General features: G+C 44.9%; 1 protein-coding gene across 1 annotated transcript in view; it reads left to right on the forward strand.

The window, feature by feature from the left end:
* PRKCG (protein kinase C gamma) overlaps positions 1-25107 on the forward strand; it is a 635634-nt gene that overhangs the window by 532310 nt on the left and 78217 nt on the right. The window contains exons 11-12 of the mRNA XM_044278076.1: positions 5007-5180; positions 6461-6552. Coding sequence (XP_044134011.1) covers positions 5007-5180; positions 6461-6552 — 266 coding nt within the window. The remainder of the gene's footprint in view (positions 1-5006; positions 5181-6460; positions 6553-25107) is intronic.

The following is a 25107-nucleotide window of genomic DNA, read 5'->3' on the forward strand; positions in this document are numbered from 1 at the left end:
CTGGATTCCCTGCGTCATCACCCACAGCTTTGAAATCTCAGGGTCTGTCAATAAAACAAGAGAGGTGTGCTGGGAGGTGTTACTGGCAGAATAATGGTACACAAAATTGAGCAACCCTGCCCACAGTGCACCAAAAGTGCACCTTTTCAGGCTTTTTCCAGCTCTGTCCACCAGCAATTTACAGTCAATGTTTGAATTTGTAATTTGCTTAAAAAAAAAAAAAAGCTTGGATTGTTATTGGTTGTACTACTTGTGGAGAACGTTTTTTTTCTTGACACCATTTTTTATAGATGTGATCCAAGGTGTGTATTAATTTTGTGTACTACAGCAATTAATGTCTGTTGTATCACTGATCTAAAATATTTGCATAAAGGTATATGGATTAGATATTGAAGTTGGCATATTGCAATTGTGCAAAAATGGACAAGTTAGTTTAATTAGTGTTGATCACGAATACTCGAATCGCAAATATTATTCGCGAATATCAGCACTTTGAGAATTCACAAATATTTAGAATATAGTGATATATATTCGGGATTTCCAATATTCTAGATTTTTTTCATCAGTAACCTCCCTTTTTGCTTCTGGGCCAATAGGAAGGCTGCAATGTCTTTGTCAGAGCTTAGCAACACCCCTAGCAACCAATAGGAAAGTTGCCTACCCCTTACTATATAAGAACCTCCCCAGCAGACATTTTCTACAGTTTTTTTAAAGTTCTGAGAGAGACAGCAGTGTCATTGCTGTGCTCTGTGCTTAACACACTACAGTAGATAGATAGATACCGTATTTTTCGCCCTATAAGATGCACTTTTCCCCCCCAAAAGTGGGGGAAAAATAGCAGCGCGTCTTATCGGGCGAATGCTGCTGATTATGCCGTATTTTCAATGATACACCCGCCGCGATGCCGCGCGACGGGTGTATCAGCTGTGAGGGAGGAGGGGCTGGGGGCCGGCATCTGCATTTATAATGACAGCGGGGCCCGTGCAGTGACTGTATTCTACTACACGGGCCCTGCTCACTGTATAATCGTATCTGTATTCTGTAATAGTTAATTATGTATATACCGGTAATCGCATAATCAGCGCTACTTACAACTACAAGCGCTCGGTAGGTAGCAGAGAGGAGAGAGGAGGCAGGCCGGGAGGATGGGTGGGCGGCGCGTCACTCACTACGTCACGCGCCTGCGGCCCCCACTTTATGAATGAAGCAGGCGGCGTGGGCGCATGACGTAGTGACTCACGCTGCCAGCGCCCGTCCTCCCGGCCTGCCTCCTCGCTCCTCTCTGCTACCTACCGAGCGCTTGTAGTTGTAAGTAGCGCTGATTATGCAATTACCGGTATATACATAATTAACTATTACAGAATACAGATACGATTATACAGTGAGCGGGGCACGTGTAGTAGAATACAGTCACTGCTCGGGCCCCGCTGTCATTATAAAAGGAGATGCGACCCCCACCCCTTGTATTGAGGGTCATTCACTACAGGGACACTGTTATGGAGGGGATCTGTGGATGACACATAGCATAAGATGCTATATATGTGTCATACACAGATCCCCATAACAGTGCCATCCAGAGACCCCAATAAGTGTCACCCACAGATCCCCCATAAATGTCACCCACAGATCCCCCATAAGCGTCACCCACAGATCCCCCATAAGTGTCACCCACAGATCCCCCATAAGCATCACCCACAGATCCCCCATAACAGTGCGTCACCCACAGATCCCCCAAAACAGTTTGCCATCCACAGATCCCCATAACAGTGCGCCATCCACAGACCACAATTAGTTCAAAACCCACCAAAAGCACACCTATTGGTTTAAAATATTTTTTTTCTTATTTTCCTCCTCAAAAACCTAGGTGCGTCTTATAGGGCGAAAAATACGGTAGATAGATAGCTTATATACAGATAGTTAGTGGGAGATAGTTAGTGTAGGTTATATCCTGATATAGTGTAGCTGTTGCAGTGCAGGGTGTTAGGTAGTGTGATAGGTTTTGTTGTCCATACATACATGCAGACCTGCTAAAATGTGAAGTTTCACGTATTGCGGCAAAATATTTGCATCATTAGTGCCGATTTGCGCAATCGCAAATATATTACAGCACTCTATCTGCATATAAAGCCATTTTTAATGTTCTGCCGTGCCAACCGTTTTCCCCAGTCTCAGGAAACTTCTAGAAGCTTGGAAAATGAAGATATAGTGACCCACGCCTGTATTTCGTGCTCATTACGCGAATATTACATTGCCGATTTTTCACAATCAAGAAAAAAATCTCGAATTCGCAAATATATGACGAATATTCGGCCAAATATTTCTGAAATATTGTGAATTCGAATATAGCCCCTGCCACTCATCACTAAGTTTAATGTGTATTGACTGCAAACACTGTAAAACATTTCTTCTATTGCACCTAACTCCAAACCTTTTAGATGATGATGCACATGATTCCAAAACTTCTAGTTGCACAAGTTTGAAGAGTATGGTGAGATTTTTTAATAAGAGGAAACTATCTGAACAATGGAGTCCCCCAGTGCAGTATATGCTATATTCATCAACATGGCACATGCAATGTTGATGAATATGGTGCTTGAGGTTATGCACTGTCAGCTCAGACCTTGTAAAATTTGACAGACAAGTCCGAAAAAGCAGCAGAGGGGCTTGTTAAAGATCTCATTACATCTATCCACCATATTTTCAATAGATTTAAAATGACATTAATACTTTATTACACCTGCCCCAGTGTTTAAAAAAAAAATAAAGTTTCAACATTTGCTAATAAAATAATCATATATCTGCATAGTTAATAATTCTAAATTCTTATAGGCTACCTGCATCTTTGTAACAAATTGTGTATTACTCCATGCATTTAACCCCTTAATGCATAATGCCGTACATGCATTATATTCAAGGGTTTGTAGCTCAGATGCTGCGATGAGCCTGCTCCATACACGGACTGTAACGGCTATATAATACTCCAGGAACCCAGCCACCATGACCAGGATCAGCGATAACACCAAAATGATCACCCAATCCCTCAGATACCACGTCCAATAGCGATTGCGTCACCTGTGAGGTTAGGCAAATGGGATGCAGCTCCCTCTGCCTTCTGATCAGAGCCCAAGCAGTGAAATTGCAGGAATCTGGTCAGTTCCCATGACAGCCTGGGGCCTGCTAAAGGTTCCCAGGCATGTAATCTGCCTTCAAAGCAGTGCATGAATCCCATTTACCATAAAAGTTCTCTATTATGGTGTATGAGACAAGGGATCTAGCCCACTAAGAGGGCTAAATGTTATTGCTGTATTTAAAAAAGGTTTAACAAAAAAAATATATATTAAAAGTTCAAGTAACCCAATTTTACATATAAAAATTAATAAGCAATAAAAAAATAAACATAACAGGTATCTAGCGACTGCAAACAAGCATTGTGTAGTCTGTGTATTCATACTTGCCCCTATTTGTCTCTGACTTCTTAGTAAAAAAACATTTTGTAGGTTAGCAAGATCAGACTACACAGTGTTTGTTTGTGGTTTGTAACCAGACACACACACAGGTCTAGAAGAAAAAAAATATGAGCACAAAATAGTATGATATTTTTCATTAAAACTAAATTTCCCTCTCAATAAACACATACTGTATTTTTCAGACTATAAGATGCACTCCCCCTCCCCCCAAAGTGTCAGTGCACCTTATAGTCTGAATACTAATGACCTCTTCCATTATGGAAGTGGTCATTGGCATGCAGGAGGCATGGGGAGGTGAGACCAGCACTGCGCTGGCTGCATTCACCTACCCTGGCATTCTTCCTGGTCCTGCTGTACACTGTGTCCTAACTGCGCACAGCATCAGAACATAGTGCACATAGGCGTGCACTATGACCTGATGCTGTGCCCTGTCAGGTCACAGTACACAGCAGGACCTGGAAGAATCAATGGAGTGGTGTGTCCTGGATCTGCAGCATCATCTGATAAGTTTATATTATTTTATTTTTTTGTAACATCTGAACTGAGGTCTCATGGGAGCTAGGGGGTCCGATCTGAGGCTGATTGGGGCTGAGGGTTTAATCTGAGGCTGATAGGGTCTGATTGGCGGTTTAATCTGAGTCTTATAGGTGCTAGGGGTCTGATGGTGGCTGAACTGAGGCTGGTTGTGGCTGGGGGCTTCGATCTGAGGCTGATTAGAGGTCTGATATGAGTCTGAAGGGGAATGAGGGCTGGTCTGAGGCTAATGGAGGCTGGGGAGGGTCTGATGGAGGTCTGATCTGAGGCTGATGGAGGCAGGGGGTCTGAAGGGAGGCTGATGGAGATTGGAGGGTCTGATATGAGGACTGGTGAAGAATGGGAATCTGATTTGGGAGTCTGCTCTGAGGTCTAATGGATTTTTTTTTTCTTTTTGACATATCCTAGTTGAGTCTTATAGTCATAAAATACAGTATGTTTATCCACAAAAAAGACGATGTGTCTGATCACTTGGGATCTGACTGCTAACACCACACTTAAAATGAGAACAGAAGTTCCCATTTAAATGGTGGTATGCATGAGTGGCCACCAGTCTATTCTATTCTAGGGGACTGCTAGAAATAGATCTGAACACTATCTCCATCAGTTCCATAGAGGTGAATGAAGCAGTGGTCAGGCATGGGCATCACTGCACCATTCATGTGGGAAGTCAGGAATTTTCATTCTTGTGATACTTGGTTAGGCATTCTAGCAGTTGGAACCCCAGTGATCAGACATTTATCCCCTATCCACATCTTTAAGATTACATGTGTTTGCAAAGTTATTTTAGTCTTTTTTTATAGATGTATTTGAACAATACAATTTTGGTAACAGATATGACCTGTATTGTTTTGGTGTTATATCAGTTATGAGCTATATATTCTGATGTTTTTAGCAGATTGGCAGATTAACCTTTCCCAGAAACCCTACTAGCCTGCAAGGGAAAGCGATATTGGCCTAAACTGCTAGAATTAAAAAATTTGCAATGTTTTCTCTATATTTTAGGTTATGCTGGCCGAGAGACGTGGATCTGATGAACTGTATGCAATTAAAATTCTCAAGAAGGACGTCATAATTCAGGATGATGATGTGGAGTGCACTATGGTTGAGAAACGCGTTTTAGCATTGACTGAACGACCTCACTTTCTCACACAGCTTCATTCCACATTCCAGACTGTGGTATGATTTTGGAAGTTGTTTTATCGTATTTCTCCATTGCAAGAATATAAAGGATACCATAGAACTGCTGAAATCTTCAGGTTAAGAGCTTGTGCACATGATCTTATCAGATACGGACACATTCACTTCAATGAGGCTGAAAAACTTGTGGACAACACACATCCGTTTGTCTGTTCTGTGGCACCCGTAAAAAAAAATAGAACATGTCCTATTCTGGTCCTTTTATGGAGAAGGTTTGGACTGTTCTATAGATGGCAGAACATTCTGTACACTCACACTCACACTCTGTGGATCCACAATTTGGGGACCAAAAAACCAGAGACAGCCATGTGCAAGAACCCTAAAGCATGAGGGAGAGATAGAGAAGCAGCCTAAACCACTGATGAGATAGGTTTTATGTTTTAGACTATCTTAGATCATAGACTGGCCAGAGTTGAATCCAATACAGAAGAAAACAAATAGCATGTAATTAACACCTTTTCAATAGTGGCTTAAAACTTTTTTTAAGTTTATTTTTATTTTGGAACTGGAATTCTATATTCTTGAACATCTGGGACCATCCTGTCAAACCCCCTTAGAATACATAACGTAACAGGCGCTAATACCTATAAATTGTTGACTGATCTGTAATTTGACCTGCTGAGGAAAAGTTATGCTGGGGCTACAGAGTGACATGTGTCGCCCAACAGCAAGTCACGAGATAAAAAAATATATATATGTGTGACTTGTCTACAACTTACTGTCATGCAACTATTTCTGAGCTGTGATATTGCTGTCAAAACTCTGCCAAGTTGCAGAAAAGTGGCAGGGTAATCACGTATTGTACGCAACTTATATTAATTTCAATGTAGGAAAAGTTGCATGCACCTTGCAACCTGCGACACAAAATCCATCAGGTCTGGATGATTTGCTATTGTTTCATTACAGTCATGGTATATTATATGTTGCACTGCAACAACATTGACAATCATTAGATCCAACATTGCACAACTTGCGCCATGTAGTCCCAGTCATACTGTGATTGGTTAAAGCCTTACTTACTGAAGTATACAAGCTCCACCCAATAAAAATCTCCATAGAAATTCACTTAGAAATTCTTTGATTGAAAACATCATGTATCTGAATACTCCCGAGAGAACAGAGAATAAGTTAACATCAGCTGAAAAATAAAAAATAAATGGGCTGTATCCTCAAGACATCTACTACAGTAAATGGGCTGTCTACTAAACGTATAAAGATATTTGCTTAATCTTCCACTAATACTCTTGCTGTTATTTTAGGATCGTCTTTACTTTGTTATGGAGTATGTGAATGGTGGAGACCTCATGTACCACATACAACAAGTTGGCAAGTTCAAGGAACCGCATGCCATGTAAGTGATTGCAGGTTAAAAGGGATGTCTGGTTCAGAAAGAAACATTTTTAAATTCGCTTCAGAGAATTCTGAGTTAGGGTGCGTTTGAATCCAGAGAAAAAAAAGCAGTCTGGTTTGAGAGCTGCACTTATACAAGCAGACAAACAACGCGAGTTTGGTGTTGCACAGGTGAGTAATTAGGGTGTGGCTATCTAATTAGGAGAAGTTAAATAGCCAGTCTTGAGTAGTGTTGAGCAGGAATATTCCAAAAGAAAATTAGTTTTTTTTAAATGCAGTACATATCAGGTGATCATCCCTCGCTTCTTCTAGCTTGTGGGCCAATGAGAAGGCTTTGTCACAGATTAGCAACATCCCTAGCAAACAATAGAAAATTTGCCTACCCCACGCCGGTATTTTGTCGCACATTACGTGAATAATACATTGCCGATTTTTGCATTCAAGAATATAATCTCGAATTTGCGAATTCACGAATATATCATGAATATTCGCAAAATATCACAAATTCAAATTTTGCCCCTGCCGCTCATCACTAGTCTTGAGGGCAGCTTGGTCCTTTTGAATCCAGAGTAAATAAAGCAGTCTGGTTTGAGAGCTGAACTTATACAAGAAGACAAACAACGCGAGTTTGTGAGAATTCACGTGTTTGAGTTCAAGTGTGTGTTTGTATTAAATGTGTGACTTTAGATTACGTGACTTGAGATTCAGGGACTTTTGGAGGGGACTACAGTAAATTAGATTCTTATCACTGCACTATATTGTATTTTTTCTCTTTTCTTGCGCAATCCCCATTTAGTATGTGTTCCATTAGTGACAGTGCAGTCCAGTGCACATCTTGTCTAATGTATACAATCGTGGAAGTATCGTTTAAGGGTGCATATCTTGCCCGTTTGGAATCGCACATCATGTATCTAATCAGGCGAGTTTTAACACTGAGAAGTGTTGACAATTTGGAAAAGAGTTTGTTGCTCACTAAGCAAGCACTCTACGGGGTAGATGTGGGGGAGGGTGGTAGCGAGGAGGCTCAGGAAAGTGAGGTAGCTAGCTGGATAACAGCTAGAAAGTGGGGTAGAGGTAAGAATGCCAGGGAGGCTAGTCTTGATCTGACACACTCCAACAAGTTTGCAAGGTTGGCAGATGAGGGAGATGTCAGTTCAGGGAGAGCACTGCTGCAGCCAGACACTTCCTCTGCCAGTCAGAGGAATGTCAGCTCTAGTAAGCAGGGGACCTGGAGAGCAGGGCAGGCCAGACAGGTGCTGGTACTGGGAGACTCAATTATAAAGGGTACAGATAGTGCAATCTGTCACAATGACCGGGATCGTCAAACGGCGTGTTGTCTTTCTGGCGCTCGAGTTCGACACATCGCGGACCATGTTGACAGATTACTGGGTGGGGCTGGAGAAGATTCAGCAGTCATGGTCCATATCGGAACCAATGACAAAGTTAGAGGTAGGTGGAGCATCCTTAAAAATGATTTTAAGCATTTAGGTCAAAAGCTTAGGACAAGGACCTCAAAGGTAGTGTTTTCCAAAATACTACCGGTACCACGAGCCACACAAGAAATGCAGCCGGAGATTAGGGAGGTTAACAAGTGGCTCAAGAACTGGTGTAGGAAGGAGGGGTTTGGGTTCCTGGAGAACTGGGCCGACTTCTCTATCGGCTATATGGTCTATCGTAGGGATGGGCTGCTCTCTCTCACTGCCCAAACCCCTGAAGACGCCAAGTGTTTGGCGAAACATGTCGGGGGGCAGATAGCGTGTTTTAGCCAGTGTATGCAAGGCTAGGAAATGATCTGTTGATAATATAAAGAGAGAAAGTGTACCTCATGAGGGCGACTGCTGTTTGAAAATAGCGCACTGTGCCAATAACAGAGCGCATTAACATAGCACTGGGGCACCGTAATAATAGGCAGGAGAGCCTCAAACAGCTATTAGTTACAAGCGCCCTCTAGTGGGATCACCCAGTAAACAGAGTCATTGGCACCATGATGAATGTATCTAGCAAGCATAGCTGATTATTTTAATTGTAGTGTTCGAAACATTTTAAGGACAAGTAATAAATGTAAAATTTTAGACTTAGTAACACGTGTCAACCAGGGACCTCTATGGTCCTAGTGACCAATTGTAAATAAATAATTGTATAGTCCCAACACGTGTTAGGGAGAGATATGTAAAGGTGGTCAGATAAGTACACGGGACACCCGTGCTTTACATAGGCATCATTGCCAACTGTCCATTTTAGAGACAGTCCTGGTAAGTTTGCGCTGTCTTGAGCCCAAAATGGGCAGGGATAACACAAACCCTGCCAATACCTTGGTGTTTCCAGGCAGGTTTGGGGTATTCCTGGGGCAGGGCTTCTGTGCCCCAATTTTGCCATCTGAAATGTTGGTAACTATGCACAGGCAAGCTCTTGATTTCAATGGAAGTTGTGTAATGCTTAATTTTATTTTTGATGTATCTGCAGAGGAACTGAATAGTTATAGCAGCTTTCCCCTGCAGATTGCAATTTATTGCTGGAGGTTCCAGCAGCAAAACACCCTGTAATTAGGTTATCATTGGGGGTCTCTTTCTGAGTATCAGGAGTCCCCCCCCCCCCTATGAAATAAAACACAATTTTGTTAAAGGAGACCTGTTACTGCAGTGGCCAGGTTTAGAGTAGCCCCAACGCTACGCTGGGTCCCCTGGACACCGTCGAGGTGTCACCACATGTCGCTGCTCTCTGGGAGGGATGGTGCACCCTAAGGGGAAATAAGTCCAGGGAGTCAGGATCTGCAGTTAACCAGTGTGCTTCTTTAATGGAGGAATTCATGTGCAAAACAATACAGGTGAGGCATAGAGCTGGCCTCTCCAGTTTCCTCACTGGCAGAAGAAGAGTTTGATGCTTAGGAAAGGCCTGAGCTAGCTGTCCCTCTCTCTCTCAGAAGGCTGGTACCACACCATGGTCTGTGGCTCAGCGTTCTCATTTATGGGTCTTCTTCTGGTTACTCATGTAGACTAGCAGAGTCTTCGCTTCTAAGCACTGATGCCTAACTGCAGAACAATAGGGGCTGTGACTGCTCTCCTTATATAAAGTTATATACATAGTGGGAGGGGTGAGGTGAAGAAGCTCAGCACAAACAGTTACAATATTTCAACTCCCGTCCCTGATATACTTGCATTAGAGCTTCAATGATACTCAATGGCAATGACACAGCAGTTTTTCCAGACACAAACACGTTTTCAGACGTAATAACAGAACTTAAACCAGACATTCAAAAGTTCAGTCTGTCTGGTTTTGGTTGTAAACAAGTCTGGCTTTTTCCCTCCAAATCATGCTCTTCTTCAAACCCTATGGTAGCTGTGAAAAGTTGCCAGCTTCTCATTCAAAGTCCCAAAAGTCTATCAGTATTCATTAATAGTGATGAGCGGCAGGTGCCATATTCGATTTCGACGAAATTCGCGAATATTCGATAGAATATTCGTTTTATATTCGTTGAAATCGAATATTCGTCATTATTCTTGTTATCGCGATTAATATGCGATTTAAATAATCGAATTTCGATTTTAACTTAAAGGCTACTCTCCTATTGAAATAGCAATGCAATTAATTCAAGTTATAAAAATCGAATTTCGATTTTAACAGCACTGCTATATTCCATATTCGTTAATTCTAGCCTAATATGGCATATAGCAGTGCTAAGTTAAAATCGAAATTCGATTAATATAACTTGAAAAATCGAATTGCGATTTCAACGTAATTCTCAAATCCGACAGTACATTCTAGTATATGGAGTCGTTCCCATGGTGATGGGGACGCTCCATAAGCATGGAATATGGCTTCAATGGCTTGGTAGAATTAGCGAATTGACGAATATATTCGTTATATTCCACAAAACGAATATAACGAATGTATTCGTCATATTCCACAAAACGAAGATAACGAAGTATTCTGCATCTTCGTTTTAGCTACCTATTCGTCAATTTCGCTAATTCTAGCAATGATATAGGAAAGTTGACTATAGACGACAGCTAAGTATAATTCGCTATGCGATTATATGACTGCTTTTTTTTATAAATAGTATAATTATAATAATTATCAGGTATTATAATTATTCTATTTATTTAAAAAAAAGCAGTAATATAATCGCATAGCGAATTATACTTAGCTGTCGTCTATAGTCAACTTTCCTATATCATTGCTAGAATTAGCGAAGTTGATGAATAGGTAGCTATGCAGAATACTTCGTTATCTTCGTTTTGTGGAATATGACGAATATATTCGTTATATTCGTTTTGTGGAATATAACGAATATATTCGTCAATTCGCTAATTCTACCAAACCATTGAAGCCATATTCCATGCTTATGGAGCGTCCCCATCACCATGGGAACGACTCCATATACTAGAATGTACTGTCGGATTTGAGAATTACGTTGAAATCGCAATTCGATTTTTTCAAGTTATAATAATCGAATTTCGATTTTAACTTAGCACTGCTATATTCCATATTGGTTAATTCTAGCCTAATATGGTCTATAGCAGTGCTAAGTTAAAATCGAAATTCGATTATTATAACTTGAAAAAATCGAATTGCGATTTCAACGTAATTCTCAAATCCGACAGTACATTCTAGTATATGGAGTCGTTCCCATGGTGATGGGGACGCTCCATAAGCATGGAATATGGCTTCAATGGTTTGGTAGAATTAGCGAATTGACGAATATATTCGTTATATTCCACAAAACGAATATAACGAATGTATTCGTCATATTCCACAAAACGAAGATAACGAAGTATTCTGCATCTTCGTTTTAGCTACCTATTCATCAACTTCGCTAATTCTAGCAATGATATAGGAAAGTTGACTATAGAGACAGCTAAGTATAATTCACTATGCGATTATATTACTGCTTTTTTTTTTAAATAAATAGAATAATTATAATACCTGATAATTATTATAATTATACTATTTATAAAAAAAAAGCACTCATATAATCGCATAGCGAATTATACTTAGCTGTCGTCTATAGTCAACTTTCCTATATCATTGCTAGAATTAGCGAAATTGACGAATAGGTAGCTAAAACGAAGATGCAGAATACTTCGTTATCTTCGTTTTGTGGAATATGACGAATACATTCGTTACATTCGTTTTGTGGAATATAACGAATATATTCGTCAATTCGCTAATTCTACCAAGCCATTAAAGCCATATTCCATGCTTATGGAGCGTCCCCATCACCATGGGAACGACTCCATATACTAGAATGTACTGTCGGATTTGAGAATTACGTTGAAATCGCAATTCGATTTTTTCAAGTTATAATAATCGAATTTCGATTTTAACTTAGCACTGCTATATTCCATATTGGTTAATTCTAGCCTAATATGGTCTATAGCAGTGCTAAGTTAAAATCGAAATTCGATTATTATAACTTGAAATAATCGAATTGCGATTTCAATGTAATTCTCAAATCCGACAGTACATTCTAGTATATGGAGATGTTCCCATGGCGATGGGGACGCTCCATGAGCATGGAAATCGGCAGAAGCGGCAACGGGCACTGACTGGAGCAGCCAGGAAGCCAGGAATCCAAAGGACAGGTAAGAACAACTTTAGGGAAGTGGGAAAGAAAAAAATATAACAATAAAAAAAAAACAAAAAAAAACGAATATTCGAAATATCGAATTTATATCACTATATTCGAAATATTCGCGATTTAGCGAAGTGCCGATATTCGCGAAAAAAATTCGATATTCGAATATTCGCGCTCAACACTATTCATTAACCCTTTCCACAGAGATTCGCAAATAGAGTGCAAATGAACAGGAGATATATCACAACATACATATAAAAGTTTTTCAAGTTTATTTGTCACACACAGCGCAATACATAGTACGTGTGGTAAAATGCTTAAGCAACATTCCATTACAATAAAAAAAAAGAATGAATAGCATAACATTACATTAAAAACATTAAAAGTAAAATAAAAACGTCTTACGATTGTTTAGTTACAGGACGCACAATCATTTATTTATCTGTCCCTCTATGACGTTCTGAATCAGCATATGAATGGCCTACATGAAGAAACTGTTCCTCATCCTCTCGGTGTTAGCTTTCAAAATGCGGTACAGTTTCCAAGACCGCAGGAGGTGTCTGTAGTCTTTCACCACCTTCATGGCCATGGTCAAGCACATCTACATATAATAAATTCCCTGTGTGCGTGCGCGTCCATGCATGTGTGCCGATTAGTGAAGAGCACATGAGTGGCGCACCGGCCAATCAACACACAGCACTGCGCAAGTACCCCGCCCACACCTGCGTGCAGGCCCGCTGCTGTGCCCAGCTCCGCTGTGCCTCCTCCTCCCCCTCCGGCTTCCTCTGCAGCCGACTCACACCCCGGGATCCGGACCCTGCAACTACTGCCTGCTACAGCGTATCCTTCACCAGACACCCTTACACACCTGCGCATCAGGCAGAGAGTGGCCCCGTACCTGCTGCAGCATCCCATCCTGGAGTTGATCGAACTCCCAAAGAGCCTGGGAGGACAAAGCTGGGAGCACTGGGGACCTCTGATTCTGGACCCCGGGTATCTGGCAGCACAGGGGGCACATGTTAGTCCCCGCAGCATCCGCATCCTCCTTGCTCCTATTTCACCCTAACCCCGCTCACCAAAGTCAGGAAATGGCCGCTCAGTAGCAAGTGAGGGAAGCTATCACAGGCAGGGAGCATTACACACATATTATACTCCAACCCCCATCATTGTATACATATTACACTACAATCCCCATCATATTACACTCCAACCCCCATCATTGTACACATATTACACTCCAACCCCCATAATCACACTACAGCCCTCATTGGAATGTAATGTGTGTGTAATGATGGGGATTGGAGTGTAATATGTGTGTATAATGATGGGGGTTGGAGTTTAATATGTGTATAATGATGGGGATCCCAGGGTGTGAGGCGGCTCCAGAGGAAGCTGGATGGGGAGGAGGAGACACTGCGGAGATGGGCACAGCAGCATGCCAGCGCACAGGTGCGGGCGGCGTGTGGAGCGTTGTGTGCTAATAGGTCCCTGTGCCGCGCATACCCAGTATAACAAACAGCACACACACCGACACAGGGCACTCACACAGGGCTTTTATTATGTAGGATTATGATGGGGGCTGGAGTGTAATCTTACATAATAAAATCCCTGTGTGATATGTATACAATGATGGGGGTTGGAGTGTAATACGTGTGTAATGTTCTATGTCTTCCCTCACTTGCTACTGAACAGCCATTTCCTGACTTTGGTGGGCGGGGTTCGGGTAAAATGGGAGCAAGGAGGATGCGGCCGCTCTGGGAACTTGCATGTGCCCCCTGTGCTGACAGATACCCTGGGTCCAGAATCAGAGGTCCCCAGTGCTCCCAGCTTTGTCCTCCCAGGCTCTCTGGGAGTTTTATGAACTTCAGGATGTGATGCTGGAGCAGGTACGTGGCCACTCTCTGCCCGATGCACAGGTGTGGGCGCTGCGTAGGAGTGTCCGGTGAAGGATACGATGTGGCAGGTGGCGGTTGCAGGGCCCGAATCCCAGGGTGTGAGTCGGCTGCAAAGGAAGCCGGAGGAGGAGGCACGGCAGAGGTGGGCACTGCGTGCATGCACACTTCACTAATCAGCAAACATGCACGGAAACGCGCGTGATTTTATTATAGAGGATATATATCTACTATAATAAAAGCACTATGTGTGTGCTCAGGGCTGCTGGTGTCAATGCTTGTGTGCCAATAATTGAACTACGCATGTGCGGCGCGCAATCCAGTCAACACATGATGCCCACACCGCCCAATCACTGCTGCCCCACAGGCAACTGCGCTGCCCACACCAGCGCGCACGGCACACCGACCAATCATCACATGGCATTCTGCACGCCGCCCGCACCGCCCACACCTGCGCGGCAGCCAATCACCACCGCTACTCGCAGGTTATGATGTGCTCTCCACGTCGGAGCGCCACCATTACTGTTCGTGCATCACACAGCCACACAGTCCCAGCACTCTCAGCCACTGACAGCAGCCACTGCCAGCAGTCTCAGCCACCAGTCGCTGCCAGCAATCTCAGCACCACCAGTTAGTGCCAGCCGTCTCAGCCATCAGTCAGTGCCACCAGCCACAGCCACCAGTCACAGTGCCAGCAGTCTCAGCCACCAGTCAGTGCCAGCAGCCACAGGCACCAGTCACAGTGCCAGCTGTCTCAGCCATCAGTCAGTGCCACCAGTCACAGTGTCAGCAGTCATAGGCACTAGTCAGTGCCAGCCATCTCAGCCATCATTCAGTGCCACCAGCCACAGCCACCATTCACAGTGCCAGTGCAGTATGCCAGACCGACAGGGGAATTATATGTGAGGTCACAGTGTGTGCATTAGGTGGGCCGAGGTACATACAGTTCTGGTTACTCACAGTTATGTCATCCCTGTGCAGACCTGCATAAGTGAAGAGGAGAACGGCACAGGAATTTTCTGGGGCACACTTTGGTGTAAGGGACACAGGCCAGATGGTGGTTCGAGGTGCCCTTGATGGTCTGTATTAATGTGCCTATGGCCAGGTCCCTTGTAGTATTGGTGCCAGTACCTTTTATGGTGGTTCAACCATTTTCTGTAGTGTTAACTGGGGATTTGGAGACTGAGACAAGGATGGTGCAATCTAGCTTATAACTTTTACTGAACGTTGCTCCTGGTAACGGTTACATCCAAGTATAAAACAGTCTCTAGTACATCCAGATATGAAATACAGTCTCTTTAAGAGGGACAGAGGTAAAGCTGCAAGAGGTCCACTGCTCACAGGTGTGATGTCTGTCTCTCAGGCTATTAATAATATAAGTTTTATGCTTACTGGTAGAGGACTTCTACGCTTGTCCCTGTTATCACAGTGCAGGTTAGTGAGGCTGCCGGAGGCTGGTAAATCCTTCACTTTTAACTCCAAAGGTCCTAAGGCACGTATAGCGATGGCCATAAACCTTTGGGTCTCTGTTTCTTTAGTGCTTTCTGGATTAATATCATTTTCCGAAGCTAAACTTCTAGCTGATGTCCACTAACTCTTAGCAGAGTTCTGAGCCGGACGTGGGCTACTTCAGCTCAGGGCTGAATACTCAAGACTGAACCCTGAAGACTGAAAACTAAGATTGAACTGCCTAACTTGGCCTGAGCTGGGCTATATATGGGATGTGTTGTCTACCCCTGGTGGTAGACTCAGTGTAATGGAATCTAACACACCTGTAGGCAGGGATTATGCATAAAGATGCACTGCAGCATAAAACAGGTTATATAAAGCCTACAAAGCATAACACTATGACTTTGCAGAACCCACGTGGGTAGTGGGACACTGCACCAGCAATCTCAGCCATCAGTCATTGCCACTAGCCACAGCCACCAGTCACAGTGCCAGCAGTCTTAGCCATCAGTCAGTGCCACTAGCCACAGAAATGAGTCACAGTGCCAGCAGTCTCAGCCATCAGTCAGTTCCACCAACCACCAGTCACAGTGTCAGCAGTCTCAGCCACCAGTCAGTGCCAGCCATCTCAGCCATCAATCAGTGCCACCAGCCACAACCACCAGTCACAGTGCCAGCAGTATTAGCCACCAGTCAGTGCCAGTTGTTTCAGCCATCAGTCAGTGCCACCAGTCACAGTGCCAGCAGTCTCAGCCATCAGTCATTGCCACTAGCTACAGCCACCAGTTACAGTGCCAGCAGTCTCAGCCATCAGTCAGTGCCACTAGCCACATCAACCAGTCACAGTGCCAGCAGTCTCAGCCACCAGTCAGTGCCAGCCATCTCAGCCATCAGTCAGTGCCACCAGCCACAACCACCAGTCTCAGTGCCAGCAGTATTAGCTACCAGTCAGAGCCAGTTGTTTCAACCATCAGTCAGTGCCACCAGTCACAGTGCCAGCAGTCTCAGTCATCAGTCATTGCCACTAGCTACAGCCACCAGTTACAGTGCCAGCAGTCTCAGCCATCAGTCAGTGCCACTAGCCACATCAATCAGTCACAGTGCCAGCAGTCTCAGCCACCAATCAGTGCCAGGCATCTCAGCCATTAGTCAGCGCCAACAACCACCAGTCACAGTGCCAGCAGTCTCAGCCACCAGTCAGTGCCAGCAGTCTCAGCCACCAGTCGCTGCCAGCAGTCTCAGAACCACTAGTCAGTGCCACCAGTCAGTGCCAGCCATCTCAGCCATCAGTCCGTGCCACCAGTCACAGTGCCAGCAGTCACAACCACAGCCAAAAGTCTCGGCCACCAGCCACAGCCACCAGTCAGTTCCAGCAGTCTCACCCACTAGTCAGTGCCAGTGCCATTTAATATAGACTGTTCCTACTAATGTTTATGCACTAACGTTCTAGCGCCCGTTATTGTAATGGGCTTAATATCTAGTCTCATTATAAATGAGCTGCAAGTCAGTAAGGTCAGTGTGGATTATTCGCTCAGCCGAGAGCACCACTCTATAAAGTGCCTTCCTGTCCTGTTTCTTGCTACTCCTACAAACCAGGCTGTAATGTTTCCTGCCAGGATACTCTTGATGACACAGGTGTAGAAGTTCTTTATTATCCTGAGGGGTAGCCTGAAATCCGACAGGCGCCTGAGATGATAAAGATGCTGACAAGCTTTCTTTACCAAGAAGTTGATATGATTAGCCCAAGATAATTCTTGTGTAATATGTAAACCCATGTATTTAAAACTGGCCACACGCTCCACTACCACCGCCTTTGTTTTGCTAACTTTCAGACTGAGATGGTTATCTCAGCACCAGATTACGAAGTGATTGATCTCTGACTCCTCCATGTAGTCCATCTTAGGGCTCTTTCACACTTGCGTTATTGTCTTCCGGCATAGAGTTCCGTCGTCGGGGCTCTATGCCGGAAGAATCCTGATCAGGATTATCCTAATGCATTCTGAATGGAGTGAAATCCGTTCAGGATGCATCAGGATGTCTTCAGTTCCGGAACGGAACGTTTTTTGGCTGGAGAAAATACCGCAGCATGCTGCGCTTTTTGCTCCGGCCAAAAAAAACTGAAGACTTGCCGCAAGGCCGGATCCGGAATGAATGCCCATTGAAAGGCATTGATCCGGATCCGGCCTTAAGCTAAACGTCGTTTCGGCGCATTGCCGGATACGACGTTTAGCTTTTTTAGAGTGGTTACCATGGCTGCCGGGACGCTAAAGTCCTGGCAGCCATGGTAAAGTGTAGCGGGGAGCGGGGGAGCAGCATACTTACCATCCGTGCGGCTCCCGGGCGCTCCAGAGTGACGTCAGGGCGCCCCAGGCGCATGGATGACGTGATCACATGGCACGTCATCCATGCGCATGGGGCGCTCTGACGTCATTCTGGAGCCGCACGGACGGTAAGTATACTGCTCTCCCACTCCCCACTACTACTATGGCAACCAGGACTTTAATAGCGTCCTGGCTGCCATAGTAACACTGAACGCTTTCAGTTCACTTGCGTTTTTCCTGATCCGGCGTGTAATTCCGGCAAGTGGAGTACACGCCGGATCCGGACAACGCAAGTGTGAAAGAGGCCTTATTGTTATCAGAGATCAGACCTACCACAACAGTGTCTTCAGCAAACCTAATAATTGTGGAGGAACTGGAGGTAGCCACACAATCATAAATATATAATGAGTAGAGCAATAGACCCAGGACACAGCCTTGTGGAGCGCCAACTTTCAAGATGAGGGGGAATGAAACATGTTTTCCACTGACATATCATGATTAGAGTTGAGCGGAAACCTGAATGTTCGGGTTCGGCCGAACTTCGGAAAAAAGTTCAAGACCCGAACTTGACCCGAACTTGACCCCGAACCCTGACCCGAACTTTTGAGCACTAAAATTGGCTGTAAAAATGTAATGGAAAGGGCTAGAGGGCTGCAAATGGCATCAAAAAGTGGTTAAGAGCATGGCAAGTGCTCTGCAAACAAATGTGGATAGAGAAATGACCCGTCATTCAGTACGTGTAGGCATGTGCACACATATTGCTCCACCATGTTGCTGAAATGCTGCTTCCTGCTAAGACGTTCCATATTAGCTGGTGGTGCTGGTTGTTGTGGAGTGCTGACAAAGCTTTTCCACATTTCGGCCGTGATAATCCTGCCTTCTGAGGTGCTGTTAGAATGTGGGCAACTTGGCAGTCGTTGCGGAGACACTGCAGCATTTAATCGCTCATGTGTGCCAGGCTGCCCAGAGACAACATAAAGCTGTCCTCTGTGGGAGGAGGTGTATTGTCTGTGTCCTCTGTATCCCCCCAGCCATGCACCAGTTATGGCCTTGAGCTGTTCTGGGTGCCACCCTGCTGTGAACATGGTTCCTCCTCCTCCTCAATCGCCTCATCCTCCACCTCGTCATCCTCCAGAACTGTGCCCTGGCTGGACAATTGTGTACCTGGCATTTGTGGGTGCAGGAACCCACCCTGCAAACCACTTGTGAATAACTGGCCGGAAACCCTGCGAAATGATCCCTCTTCCTCCTCCTCCTCCTGTGCCACATCCTCTTCTATCATCGCCAGCACTGTATTTTCAAGGAGGCATAGAAGTGGGATAGTTACGCTGAGAACGGCGTTACCGGCATTGGCCATGTTGGTGGAGTACTCGTAACAGTGCAACAAGGAACACAGGTCTCGCATGGAGGCCCAGTCATTGGTGGTGAAGTGGTGCTGTTCTGCCGAGCGACTCACCCGTGCGTGCTGCAGCTAAAACTCCACTATCGCCTGCTGCTGCTCGCACAGTCTGCCCAGCATGTGCAAGGTGGAATTCCACCTTGTGGGCACGTCACATATGAGGCGGTGAGCGGGAAGGCCGAAGTTACGCTGCAGCACTGACAGGCAAGCAGCAGGGTGAGAACACCGAACGCGCGCAGATGGCCCGCACTTTATGCAGCAGCTCTGACATATCGAGGTAATTTTAAAGGAATCTCTGCACCAACAAATTCAGCACATGCGCCAGGCAAGGAATGTGCGTCAAACCGGCTAGTCCCAGAGCAGCTACGAGATTTCGCCCATTATCGCACACCACCAGGCCGGGCTTGAGGCCCACTGGCACCAACCACTCATCGGTCTGTGGTTCAAGGCCCGTCCACAGCTCCTGCGCGGTGTGGGGTTTGTCCCCCAAACAGATACGTTTTAAAACTGCCTGCTGTCGTTAACCCCTGGCTGTGCTGAAGTTGGTGGTGAAGGTGTTACGCTGACTGGATGAGGAGCTGGTAGAGAATGAGGAAGCAGAGTAGGAGGAGGAAGCAACAGGAGGCAAACTGAAGCGCCCTGCAATCCTCGGTGGTGGAAGGAAATGCGCCAAACTGCTATCCACCTCAGGCCCAGCCGCCACTGCATTTACCCAGTGTGCTGTTATGGAGATATAAAGTCCCTGACCGTGCTTACTGGTCCACGTATCCGTAGTCAGGTGCACCTTGCCACAGATGGCGTTTCGCAGTGCACACCTGATTTTTTCCCCTACTTGGTTGTGCAGAGAAGGGATGGCTCGCCTGGAAAAGTAGTGGCAGCTGGGCACGACGTACTGTGGGACAACCACTGCCATAAGGCCTTTAAAACTATCCGTCTCCACCAGACGGAATGACAGCATTTCAAAGGCCAGTAATTTTGAAATGCTGGCATTCAGGGCTAGTGATCGTGGGTGGGTAGGGGGGTGTACTTCCTCTTCCTCTAGAGCTTTTGGGAGATGGAGAGCTGAACACTTGCGTGGGACATTGTGGAGATGCTTGGTGACCCAGGTGGTGGTGTTGCTGGAAGATCCTCTGTTTGCGGGGTGGCAGGTGGCACTGTCACTCCAGAGTTGGATGAAGAAGCTGAGACTGCAGCAGAAGAGGAAGGAGGAGGAGCCAGAGACCTTTCTTGGTTTTTGAGGTGTCTACTCCACTGCAGCTCGTGCTTTGCACTTAAATGCCTGGTCATTCAGCTTGTGCTCAAGTTGAGAACGTTTATGCCTCGCTTCAGGCTCTAATTGCACAGCGTGCAAACCACTTGTGTCTTGTCATTAGCACATTGTCTGAAGAACTGCCACGCCAGGGAACTCCTTGGAGCTGGCTTTGGTGTGCTCAGTCCCTTGCTGCGGTGGACAGTAGCAGGCGTACTGTCTAGAGGACGGCCGCTCCGCTTTTGCACCCTGCTCCTTCATCTGCTGTGCTGGTGGCTCTGTGCGACCACCGCCTCTTCCTCCAAACCACATAGTACACTCGCATGACCTTGATTCCATGTGGGGTCGAGGACCTCATCGTCCTCCACATCATCTTCCACCCAGTCTTCACTCCTGCCCTCCATGTCGGTCTGCACACTTTCGAAAGCCACAGCATTTGGCACCTGTGTTTCGTCATCATCCGAGACGTGCTGCGATGCTCCTCCCATGTACTCATCTTGAAAGATAAGTGGTTGGGCATCGGTGCACTCAATCTCTTCCACTTCTGGGGCAGGACTAGGTGGATGGCCCTGGGAAACTCTGCTAACAGAGTCATCAAAAAGCAGAAGAGACTGCTGCATGACTTGGGGCTCATACTGCTTGGCTGATTTGCAATGGAGGGAGGTGAAAGACTGATGGACATCGGCTGCAGGTGCCAACTTTGGTCTTTCAGCATGAGACTGGGTGGGAGACAATGTGAAGGAACTGGAGCCACTGTCAGCAACCCAATCTACTATCGCCTGTACTTGTTCAGGCCTCACCATTCGTAGAGCCGCATTAGGCCCGACCAAATACCACTGCAGGTTCTGTTGCCTACTCGCACCTGAGGAAGGGGTTTCACTTGTGCGTGTAGCTGGCACAGATCGACCACTTCCTCTCCCTGCAACAGGAGCTCCACTAGCAGCAACACGACCTGGGCCACGTTCCTTATTTGACGCTCTCCTTATATTTCTCAAATTTAGGATCTTGCCCTAAATGGGTGTTTAATTAATAGTAGAATAGAACGACAGTATGTAAAGGGTGTATCTCACATGCCCTGAACCAGATTAGGCCTCAATTAAATTTCTTTGCCAAAAATGGCTGCATTTCAAATACCTGAATAAAACCACTGTATTTAAGGGGTGTATCTCACACGCCCTGAACCAGGCTAGGCCTCAATTAAATTTGTTTGCCAAAAATGGATGCATTTCAAATACCTGAATAAAACCCCTGTATTTAAAGGGTGTATCTCACATGCCCTAAACCAGACTAGGCCTCAATTACATTTGTTTGCCTAAAATGGCTGCATTTCAAATACTTGACTAAAACCACTGTATTTAAAGGGTGTATCTCACACGCCCTGAACCAGGCTAGGCCTCAATTAAATTTGTTTGCCAAAAATGGCTGCATTTCAAATACCTGAACAAAACCACTGTATTTAAAGGGTGTATCTCACATGCCCTGAACCAGACTAGGCCTCAATTAAATTTGTTTGCCAAAAATGGCTGTATTTCAAATACCTGAATAAAACCACTGTATTTAAAGGGTTTATCTCACATGCCCTGAACCAGACTAGGCCTCAATTAAATTTGTTTGCCTAAAATGGCTGCATTTCAAATACCCGAATAAAACCACTGTATTTAAAGGGTGTATCTCACACGCTTTGAACCAGACTAGGCCTCAATTAAATTTGTTTGCCAAAAATGGCTGTATTTCAAATACTTGACTAAAACCACTGTATTTAACCACTTCAGCCCCGCTAGCTGAAACCCCCTTCATGACCAGAGCACTTTTTACACTTCGGCACTACACTCCTTTCACCGTTTATCGCTCGGTCATGCAACTTACCACCCAAATGAATTTTACCTCCTTTTCTTCTCACTAATGGAGCTTTCATTTGGTGGTATTTTATTGCTGCTGACATTTTTACTTTTTTTGTTATTAATCAAAATGTAACGATTTCTTTGCAAAAAAATGACATTTTTCACTTTCAGCTGTAAAATTTTGCAAAAAAAACGACATCCATATATAAATTTTTCGCTAAATTTATTGTTCTACATGTCTTTGATGAAAAAAAAAATGTTTGGGCAAAAAAAAAAATGGTTTGGGTAAAAGTTATAGCGTTTACAAACTATGGTACAAAAATGTGAATTTCCGCTTTTTGAAACAGCTCTGATTTTCTGAGCACCTGTCATGATTCCTGAAGTTCTACAATGCCCAAACAGTAGAAAAACCCCACAAATGACCCCATTTCGGAAAGTAGACACCCTAAGGTATTCGCTGATGGGCATAGTGAGTTCATAGAACTTTTTATTTTTTGTCACAAGTTAGCGGAAAATGATGATGATTTTTATTTTATTTTTTTTTCTTACAAAGTCTCATATTCCACTAACTTGCGACAAAAAATAAAAAATTCTAGGAACTCACCATGCCCCTCACGGAATACCTTGGGGTGTCTTCTTTCCAAAATGGGGTCACTTGTGGGGTAGTTATACTGCCCTGGAAAATTAGGGGCCCATATGTGTGAGAAGTACTTTGCAATCAAAATGTGTAAAAAATGGCCTGCGAAATCCGAAAGGTGCACTTTGGAATATGTGCCCCTTTGCCCACCTTGGCATCAAAAAAGTGTCACACATCTGGTATCGCCGTACTCAGGAGAAGTTGGGGAATGTGTTTTGGGGTTTCATTTTACATATACCCATGCTGGGTGAGAGAAATATCTTGGCAAAAGACAACTTTTCCCATTTTTTTATACAAAGTTGGCATTTGACCAAGATATTTCTCTCACCCAGCATGGGTATATGTAAAATGACACCCCAAAACACATTGCCCAACTTCTCCTGAGTACGGCGATACCAGATGTGTGACACTTTTTTGCAGCCTAGATGCGCAAAGGTGCCCATATTCCTTTTAGGAGGGCATTTTTAGACATTTGGATCCCAGACTTCTTCTCACGCTTTAGGGCCCCTAAAAAGCCAGGGCAGTATAAATACCCCACATGTGACCCCACTTTGGAAAGATGACACCCCAAGGTATTCCGTGAGGGGCATGTCGAGTTCCTAGAATTTTTATTTTTTTGCATAAGTTAGCGGAAATTGATTTTTTTTTTGTTTTTTTCTCACAAAGTCTCACTTTCCGCTAACTTAGGACAAAAATTTCAATCTTTCATGGACTCAATATGCCCCTCACGGAATACCTTGGGGTGTCTTCTTTCCGAAATGGGGTCACATGTGGGGTATTTATACTGCCCTGGCTTTTTAGGGGCCCTAAAGCGTGAGAAGAAGTCTGGAATATAAATGTCTAAAAATGTTTACGCATTTGGATTCCGTGAGGGGTATGGCGAGTGCATGTGAGATTTTATTTTTTGACACAAGTTAGTGGAATATGAGACTTAGTAAGAAAAAACAAACAAAAAAAATATATATTTCCGCTAACTTGAGCCAAAAAAATGTCTGAATGGAGCCTTACAGGGGGGTGATCAATGACAGGGGGGTGATCACCCATATAGACTCCCTGATCACCTCCATCATTGATCACCCCCCTGTCACTGATCACCCCCCTGTCAGGCTCCATTCAGACGTCCGTATGATTTTTACGGATCCATGGATACATGGATCGGATCCGCAAAACACATGCGGACGTCTGAATGGAGCTTTACAGGGGGGTGATCAATGACAGGGGGTGATCAATGACAGGGGGTTATCAGGGAGTGTATATGGGTGATCACCCCCTGTCATTGATCACCCCCCTGGTAAGGCTCCATTCAGACGTCCGCATGATTTTTACGGATCCATGGATACATGGATCGGATCCGCAAAACACATGCGGACGTCTGAATGGAGCCTTACAGGGTGGTGATCAATGACAGGGGGTGATCAGGGTGTGTATATGGGTGATCACCCCCTGTCATTGATCACCCCCCTGGTAAGGCTCCATTCAGATGTCCGCATGATTTTTACGGATCCATGGATACATGGATCGGATCCGCAAAACACATGCGGACGTCTGAATGGAGCCTTACAGGGGGGTGATCAATGACAGGGGGTGATCAGGGAGTGTATATGGGTGATCACCCCCTGTCATTGATCACCCCCCTGGTAAGGCTCCATTCAGACGTCCGCATAATTTTTACGGATCCATGGATACATGGATCGGATCCGCAAAACACATGCGGACGTCTGAATGGAGCCTTACAGGGGGGTGATCAATGACAGGGGGTGATCAGGGAGTGTATATGGGTGATCACCCCCTGTCATTGATCACCCCCTGTAAGGCTCCATTCAGACGTCCGCATGATTTTTACGGATCCATGGATACATGGATCGGATCTGCAAAACACATGCGGACGTCTGAATGGAGCCTTACAGGGGGGTGATCAATGACAGGGGGTGATCAGGGAGTGTATATGGGATGATCACCCCCCTGTAAGGCTCCATTCAGACGTCCGCATGTGTTTTGCGGATCCGATCCATGTATCCATGGATCTGTAAAAATCATGCGGACGTCTGAATGGAGCCTTACCAGGGGGGTGATCAATGACAGGGGGTGATCACCCATATACACTCCCTGATCACCCGCCTGTCATTGATCACACCCCTGTAAGGCTCCATTCAGACGTCCGCATGTGTTTTGCAGATCCGATCCATGTATCCG

The sequence above is a fragment of the Bufo gargarizans genome, chromosome 2 (assembly GCF_014858855.1).
Source record: "Bufo gargarizans isolate SCDJY-AF-19 chromosome 2, ASM1485885v1, whole genome shotgun sequence".
Taxonomy (NCBI): Eukaryota; Metazoa; Chordata; class Amphibia; order Anura; family Bufonidae; genus Bufo; species Bufo gargarizans.